Source organism: Limanda limanda, chromosome 5 (genome assembly GCF_963576545.1).
Source record: "Limanda limanda chromosome 5, fLimLim1.1, whole genome shotgun sequence".
Classification (NCBI taxonomy): domain Eukaryota; kingdom Metazoa; phylum Chordata; class Actinopteri; order Pleuronectiformes; family Pleuronectidae; genus Limanda; species Limanda limanda.
Window position 1 is genome coordinate 19,971,294 of NC_083640.1, and position 8,739 is coordinate 19,980,032.

An 8,739-nucleotide genomic window follows, 5' to 3' on the forward strand; every position below is an offset into this window, starting at 1 on the left:
AGACAGCCTTTCTCTGGGACCGTTGATTTTACACACGAGGTTGAGGATCTCTGCAGCAATCGTCGATTAGTCGAACAACTGAAGAAACATCATGTGAAGATGAAGATGATCCTTTACCTTGCAATAATGAAAATGTTGTTTTCAGCCTCTCAGACATTTTCTGCTTTTTCTCAACTTGGACCATGAGAAAATGTTATGGACATTTCTTAAATATAACATTTCATCAACTATACGACAAATCAATTAAAACAGAAAAATAATCAGCAGATAAATTGACATCCTGAAATAGTCATTATCTGCAGCCTTACTTCTACTACTTTGTTTCTTTTATAAATGTTCCCCATCAACACGTTGAGCTGCTGCCTTTTACCTTATTAAAGCACCTTTCACCACGTCTGCAAAATAGGGAAACTTCCTGTGGAAAAACCACCCAGTCAATGTCATTGTACTCAAAATACGTTTATATTAGGGCTGGGCAATGATTAAAAGTTTTAATCGGATTAATAGCTTGATTTCCCTGATTTATCACGATTAATCGCATTTTATACGCAAAATCCAATAATGAATTAAAAAGGAGTGTATAGCGCAATTTTATTTTCAATGTTCTGCCATATGAACGAAAGTGCCATAACATTTGTTGTGCAAACACTTTTAACATCAGCATTTAATACAGTAGCAGTCTGGAAGACTTTAAAATGAAAATGGCCATGTAAAAGCTCCGTAGCCTTATCCATGGTTGTTTATCCGCCAATTATTTTCTTTTTTCCGGTTCCGCAGCAGTCAGCAACAGACTTTCACAAAATAAAAGCCTGACTTTCACAATAAAACAATAAATAATCAAACCTGAGTTAATGCGAGATAAAATAATTAATCGAGTTAACTCATCACTTGAGTTAACTCGTAATTAACTAGTTAACTTGCCCAGCCCTAGTTTATATATTTTATAGCCTATATTATAAATGTAGTTTGACTCCTTTAATAGGACTTAGATATGTTGATATGGTTGATATTGAAAAAAAGATGTAAACCCAAGGACTGATCATGACCAGCAGCTGATCATGAAGATGCAAAGCGACCAGAAGGAGAAAACATTCTTTACCACAGAACAAATACATAAAAATATAATAAATAGCAGTGATGTTGTGACCTTGTTAATACAGTTAAAGGCACTTGTGAATAATAATAGTAACTGGTGAGAGTTCAAAAATAACCACAGACCCAAAACATAGATGCAAGAGAGAGAGAGAGAGAGAGAGAGAGAGAGAGAGAGAGAGAGAGAGAGAGAGAGAGAGAGAGAGAGAGAGAGAGGCAGACACACACACACACACACACACACACACACATAACCATACTTATCAGACTATTTGTCAATATTTGTCATTTTCACACTGGGTGTCATGAAGGAGAGTGGGGGTGGAGACTTTTTCTTGTCTGTACCCCAGGGGCCCAATTTATCATCATCAGTCCATAAACACAACACAACACAACACAACATAACACAACACAACAGATCTGGGCATAACCTGATTATAAATGTGAGACCTCTTCAACCTCTGCATGGCTGCTTGTTATGAAATGGGATAATGCTCTCTCTCTTTCTCTCTCTCTCTCTCTCCCTCCTCTCTCTCTCTCTCTCTCTCTCCCCCTCCTCTCTCTCTCTCCCCGTCCTCTCTCTCTCTCTCTGCGTGGCTCAGACTCTCCACGGACGGAGGCTGAGATGGAGACAGGATGACAGTGACGGGTGTTTTTTCGGTGGAGATTGGAGCAGCCCTGGGGTGTCGGTACCTGACATCATCCTCATCATCATCACCACCATCATCACCCTCATCATCATCACCTCTCCGGGATGCATCATCACCCCACACCGCATGTTGTCTAAGGAGAACCCACGGGGAGTGTGTTACAGTTGTGTGTCGATGATGCCTGAGGATTATGGACCAGCACAGTAACGACGGACGCAGTAACGCTTCTGGATCACAGCCCGGACTCTCTCTCTCTCTCTCTCTCTCTCTCTCTCTCTCTCTCTCTCTCTCTCTCTCTCTCTCTCTCTCTCTCTCTCTGAGTCACCTTCCTCTCTCTATTTACTAACACCTTTCTTTTTCTTTTTCCTGTTGGACATTCCGATCCTAGAATGTTGAATTCAGCGCTCTCCGCACCCGAGGGGCACCCCCCGTGGAGCGTCGGTTTTGCGCAGATGTTGGACACGGACGCGTAAAGGTTGCGCAAAAAAAAAACCTGTGGATGTAGTTTTTTTTCTCGCAGACACTATGGTCCAATACCTGATCATCACTCCGGTCGTGTTTCTGTGCTGCACGCTCCATTGCGCATGCCTGGTGGCGGAGACACAACGCTGGCCGACGCCACTTGGCTCCGTCCTGGCAGTGATGTAGGAGCAGAAAAGTCACCGGGAGCGAGGGACTGGATGAGAACCTACGATGAGAACACGAGGAACGCTGTGGCAAAGTGGCAGCGTGGCGACCGAAGGATTTGACCCCAGATCCTTGCGGGAATAGACGAAGCGCGAAGAATGTCAGGAGCGCCCAGTGCGGAGGGTGAAGGAGTAGTCTCCAAAGTGAAAGTGAAGAAGGAGATCAAGACAATCGTGAAGAATTTGGAGACCATCCTGGGGGACCTCAAGGACGTAGCCAAAGAGCTGAAGGAGGTAAATGTGAGAGGGGGGGGGACCATAAGAGGCCATAAGCTCCATAAACCATGCGCCATGTGTTGTGCTGTGTTCCAGCTTCTCTGCAGGCTGCTTGTGAGGATGCTCTTTCTAGGCATTGTTGTGTTGGAGGAGATGGGAGGCTGTGGTGTCCAACTCACTGGGGCCTGGAGGCGGCTTTGACAACACACACACACACACACACACACACACACACACACACACACATACACACACACACACACACACACACACACACACACACACACACACACACACACACACACGCTACCCACTATTGCATGTGATCATTATCTCCAATATGTAAGATGTGGCACAGGAGGGTGCTGGGTGCGAAATGACAGGAAAGGCGTCTTCCCTCCTGACTCACTCAGGCTTTTGATGAAAGTGAGAAATATGTAATCACAGTTAATATTTAATGGACAAGTTGGTTGAACCAGGAATGCACTTTTTTTTTTTTGCATTGCATTTCATCATCTTAATGCTGACTGTTGTTTGCTGGGAATTATCTCCTGCCAAAGGGGAAAAAAAAACAAGACACATAATTATAACGGAGCAGTTGTCTTTCTCTTTTCAGCTACTTCCTCCTCTCGATATCTCCTGGCGCTGCTTTATCTGCAGCTTTCTTTGTCGTTTGTTATCTTTCACCACATGTCTGTGTTTATCGCAGCCACTCATCTTCATCCTGTCTTTATCTCTTGTTGTTCTCCTTCCTCTCCCTCTCTACAGAGTCCCTGTTAAGGATCAGAACTCTCAGCTGTCTGTTCTGCTATATCCGAATCTCGGCGATGCAGAGACAGGGGTGCTGACTGGTAGCCGGGGGGGTCTCTGACAGATTCAGGCATTATATGGGTGTATTTTACATTCATAGAGCAGAAATACCTCACAGAGCCTCCCTGCAGTGATGGATTTTCTTTCATTTCAATCACATTACAGTGTTTTCCTTTGTAAGTGTTTCCACTCACTCCAATCACTGAATCCTTCCCTGCCACTTCTGCTGTAATAGCTGCAATCTTATCTGCTCTCATGTTCACATCCCTCCACCTGCCACATACCAGGCATGTACGACCCACTGTGCCGAACATCTCACCCTTACACGACAGCCTGTCATTCTAATAAAACCCTATTGCGCACAGCCTCTCGTCCTACATTATGGATGGGTTAGTCGACACAGCATCTGTCTCCTCCTGCCTCCTCTCAGCTCCTCTTCCTCTCGCTCTGCTTCTGCAAGTTGAGCTGAATTAGACTTCTTTGTGGGGTTTTTTTCTTCTTTTCTTCCAGCAGGTCACAATGTCTCACAGCAGGCACCAGGAATGAATGAGAACAAGAAGGCATTGTAATCTATTGTGATTTTTTTTTATGATTTGCCCTCTTTCTTTTTTCTTTTCCTGCTGGCAGGGAACTGTGCAGAGGATCAGTTATTCTGACACCACTTACACACACACACACACACACACACACACACACACACACACACACACACACACACACACACATGCCAAAGACATACCTTGGGGGGGTGTTACTATCAAATCCAGTATTTGGGTTATAATCCATTTGAAATGCAGATATTTGTAATAACCCCCAAACAGGGCTGGAGCTGAGCCTGGCTCCGAGGAGGGACCCTGCCCAGATGCTTGGCTCAGCTGCTGAAGCCGCCTGGCCTACAGCAGGGCCTGCACTCTGGGATACTGGTATTACCTCTTGTATGTGTCCCAACAAATTATCCATTTAGAGACAGCATGGAGAATTTAGCTCCATTGCCTTCACTGGCCCAGCCTTCTTCCTATTTATCTCTCCCTCTCAATCACTCTTCCTCGCTCTCTGTTTCCCTCCTCATCACTCGCTCTTCATTTCTCTCTCGCAGCCTCTTCTCAAGCCACTGTTTGAACATGCATTTCAAAACCGCTGGATGATAGCAGTGGTGTTTCACAGAAGGGCTAATGCATCGGGTGCTCTGAGATAACTAATCCAGCAAATGAACATAAGCGCAATGTCTCTGTCGTAATTATTTCATGAACGCTGTAAAGGAGAATGCATTAACTTTACTTTTCTGGTGAATTTTCTTTTCAAGTTATTTTGGCTTCATGATACCACGACCTCAACTCATTTGATTTCAGATCCTGTTCAGATATTCCAGTGCTGGATGGTCAATAATCAGGCAGCCAGTAATAAAATGTCCAACACCACACTTTAGTTCTGGGCATTGATGCCATAATAACTCCGTCAAGGGAAGAGAACCAGTAAACACTCGTCTCCAGTGGGAATATCTTTGGACAGACTTCTGGAAATGGCTGAACATAGTGGACATCATACTGTTGAATCAGTTTTCAGTTCCCAGCAGGGTTTAGCATCATGTGTAGTTCTGTTTGTTAAACTGCCTTTTTTTTTATAGAATTCTCCTAGCTAATGGTTCCCTGGGCAATGTTTATGTGAGCATGCAATTTCAGTCCTCACAGCCTCTAGTTATTGTCTCAGCGGTGCAGAAATAAATGTAGGGGAGAGTTACTTTGTCCACAGAGCAAGTGTTTGCCTTAAGAGGACAGAATTTAATAAGATAACAACCAGAGCTGTTTCACTTAGTGTCCTGTGGCCCTAAGTTCCTTTTCCAAGGAGGTTATGTTTTCACCCCTTTTCATTGGTCTGTTGATTTGTCGTTTGTAAGCAAAAGTACACAAAAAACTACTGCAGGGATTACCATGAAACCTGCTGTAAGGATGATAGATGGCCCAAGAAAGAACCAATTCAATTTTGGTGGTGGATCCAGGATTTATTTTTTTCACATTCTTGTACATTGGGAGACGTTTCGCAGAATTTTTCCTTATTTGTCAGAAAATAATTCATGGATCTTGATCTTGAATTTGGTGCAGTATGTAAATCTGGATCTGGTTAATTTAAATATAGTTTCATAAGGGGACTGTTGGGCCGTGGCAGATGTATGCACTCCACTGCTATTGTAGTTTAACTTTTTAGTGGATTTCTTTTGGTTATTTTTTTTTTTTTAAATACTGGACCATGGAAAAATGTTGAATCATTCCTTCAAATACAACACAGTCAAATTCACTTAGAGCTTTACCAGTTTTATTTCAAATATTAACATTAACTTAATGACTGCCGGGCAGCCAATAGAGAAAATAAATAAAAATGTGCCCTATTATTGTATAGCCCCTGTCAACTGCACACAAACTGACAGATTAAGAAATGTATGCTACCTAGGCTACTTTTAAAAAATAAATAAAAGGTATATTAAATAGAATGAATAAAAGTTTACTTAAAATATAAACTTTGAAATAAACAAAAAGTAGGCTATTGTTGTTTGCATGTAGCCGATGCAAAGCTAGTGCTTGGGTATGTTTAGATTCTTGTGCAAAAACAAGAGCTGGTCAACATGCTCTGGGTTGATGTTGCTCCCCCAATATATCCCTCCCGGTATAAACCAATAAATATGTTTAAAATTAAAAAAAAAACGATTTGGGAGGCAGCATATCGATTTAAAATCGTCATTCACAAGAATCGCGATTTGTAACTGAATCGATTTTTTCCCCCATCCCTAGTGGATGTTGAATGAATTTCAGTCGAGCATCACTCCGAGTTGTTCAGCATGTCTAGAAGAGTTATAATGTTTGCATCTCTGTAAATTGTGTGTTTTAAGTGTTATCTAAACTTGTGCCGTTACATCCCCTATAATTAGTTCCAGTATTGAGTATGGAGTGTCAGCAAACCAAATTTCTGCTGCTGCAGTTCTTTAATATTCCTCTGTGCCGGCTGTGAAAACACATTTCCTCTTGGAAGACAAAGGAATTATCTTCAGATGCAAATATCCATTATCTGCACGGGGTCCTGAGGAAAACAAAAACTTTCAATATAACTTTCTGCTTCACTGCATGAGCGGAGATTTCTACTATTCCTCGTCCTTCAGTTTATTGTCTCCTTTTGTAATCATTAAAATATTTGAATTGATTTTTTTTACACATTCCTTTTCCAAAAATATTCAGTGGTCTGTGTCTCCCTGCATCTCTTCTCTCTCCTATTGAACCCTGACACACTGTGAACAATGTCTCACAACTGCTACTGATAAAGTATTTGCTCTTTAAAATTGCGTTCCTCGCAGAGTGGATTTCCGAAGCGATTTTGCGTTTTGTAAAATATCTGGCTTTGTCTTTGTTTTTCTTTCATACCAAAGTCGCTTGCTTGGAATTAAGTCGTGCCATGATGAATTGTTAACTGTGCTGTTCAGCTCAGAAATATAATATCATTGTTAGTGGGAATTGATCTTCCTTCTCATAGCATACATTTCAATGTGGGGTTTATTCACTCTGCCTGGCTGAGCAGTGCTTGTTTTATTGTGTTAATCTTTGTCAGTTGATTTTTCATTTCTGTACATGTTTTTACTTGTTTTATCCCTGAGTTTGTTCTCTACAATGTTTATTCATTCATTCCTAACACTGATCCTATCTTCTAAATGGTATTGTTGGTGTCTGGGTTCACAGGATGTTGTTGGTTTACTCTCTCAGTTGTGTTGGTGCATGGGATTGTTGTCGTGTATCAAGTCAGACTCTGGCAGGCTCATGGCCGGTCCCATAAATTGTAGTGATATTTATTTTCTGCCGGGCATCTTTGTCACAATGATATCTTAATTAATTTTTCATCTCATAAATCTATTGGTGTCTTTCGATTTTATACAATGTTTTGTTTTTAATTCATTAATCAGGAATGTGAGGAGATTAAGACACTAAATCCTGACAAGAACAAATCTTCTTCTCAAATCTTCTTTTTTGATCATCATTATTTCCCCTGTAAACATTGTCTTCTTTTATGTCAGCGTTGATTTTTGATTTCCTCCTCTCAGGCATTAGAGTTGTGGTTAGGGTTCATTCTTTATCATTCCTGTCCTCAGCTGTCAAAGTGACATGTCTTCTTGTCACCAGGTCGTCCATGACATCGACACCCTGACTTGTGACCTGCAACTGGAGGAGGATGGAATGACAGACAGCTCCAAGACGGACACACTCAACTCCAGCTCGAGCTCCACCACCACCACCACCACCGTTTCCAGCCTGGAGAAGATGAAGCTCTTCCCCGAGGACTTCATCTTTAAAACCTCTGGGCCCATCATCCCGGTCCCTGTCCACCCTCCTGCAGTACTGACTGTGCTGAGGAAAGCCCACCCGCCCTTACCACCACCAAGACATACGCCGCAAAGAGCCGAGGATCACAACATGAAGAATCTGCCTCATCCGACTTTAATGTTATCAGGGAATATATCCAAGGCTAACGGGTCTCTGATGAGGAATGGCGGGATTTTCCCTTTGAAAACCAGGGATTTATTCTCCTCCACGCCCTGTTTCCTTTCCAGTGACAGCGGAATGCCTGAGTCCGGGCTTGTTCCTACATTGCCCAGGCCCATGCCTCTTCTCCGTCACGAAAAAAACAAATGCCCAAAGGCCCCTGGCAGGGAGCCTCGTGAGAGGGAGCGTGTCCGTTTCAGCGAGACGGTCCAGTACCACGGCTACTGCCCGGACTGCGACCTCCAGTACGACGTAGACGACACAGAACTCCACTTACAGGCCGAGCTGAGCGACTTGAGGCTTAGCCCGCTACACTGCTGCTCTTCCTCCTCCCCTCCTCCTCCTCATGCTCTTCCTCATGATTTCATGTTGGAAAACGGCGGCCTCCCATTCAGCCAGAGTTTCCCGCCGACAGCGAACCCTCCTCCACCTTTTGTGCCTCCTCACCCGCCTTCCCGCAAGCCCCAGAAAACAATCCTCCGCAAATCAACCACCACCACGGTTTGACACCGACTCCCCTGTTCTGTCTACCTATCTGTCTATTCTTGAATCATTCATAGTGTTTTCTACTTTAAGAGAGATTTCTGCTCCGGTTGAACTTTGGATTAACCAAACACAGAGAGGAAGGTTTGGGGAATAGGAAACAAAAGGATGGATAAAGTGAGTAGAATAGAGAGGAAGGAATTGCCATGGGCGCTGAGACGTACACAGACAGATCTGGAAGAAGCGGTGAGTCTTTGTGCATGTATGATTGTGTTTGTCAAGAGG

General features: G+C 43.1%; 1 protein-coding gene across 1 annotated transcript; it reads left to right on the forward strand.

Annotated features, from left to right (window-relative positions):
* The first annotated feature begins 2,527 nt into the window (after window positions 1-2,527).
* Window positions 2,528-8,478, forward strand: prr16 (proline rich 16). Its single transcript, XM_061072403.1, has 2 exons — window positions 2,528-2,662; window positions 7,612-8,478. The coding sequence occupies exons 1-2, from the start codon at window positions 2,528-2,530 to the stop codon at window positions 8,476-8,478; spliced, it is 1,002 nt and encodes a 333-aa protein (XP_060928386.1).
* The last annotated feature ends 261 nt before the right edge of the window (window positions 8,479-8,739 follow it).

Excerpts from the sequence above, each read along its gene's own strand:
- prr16 (XM_061072403.1), top strand. The coding sequence starts at position 2,528 with ATGTCAGGAGCGCCCAGTGCGGAGGGTGAAGGAGTAGTCTCCAAAGTG. Across the intron at positions 2,663-7,611 it reads TAGCCAAAGAGCTGAAGGAG|GTCGTCCATGACATCGACAC; the intron begins GTAAATGTGAGA and ends TCTTGTCACCAG.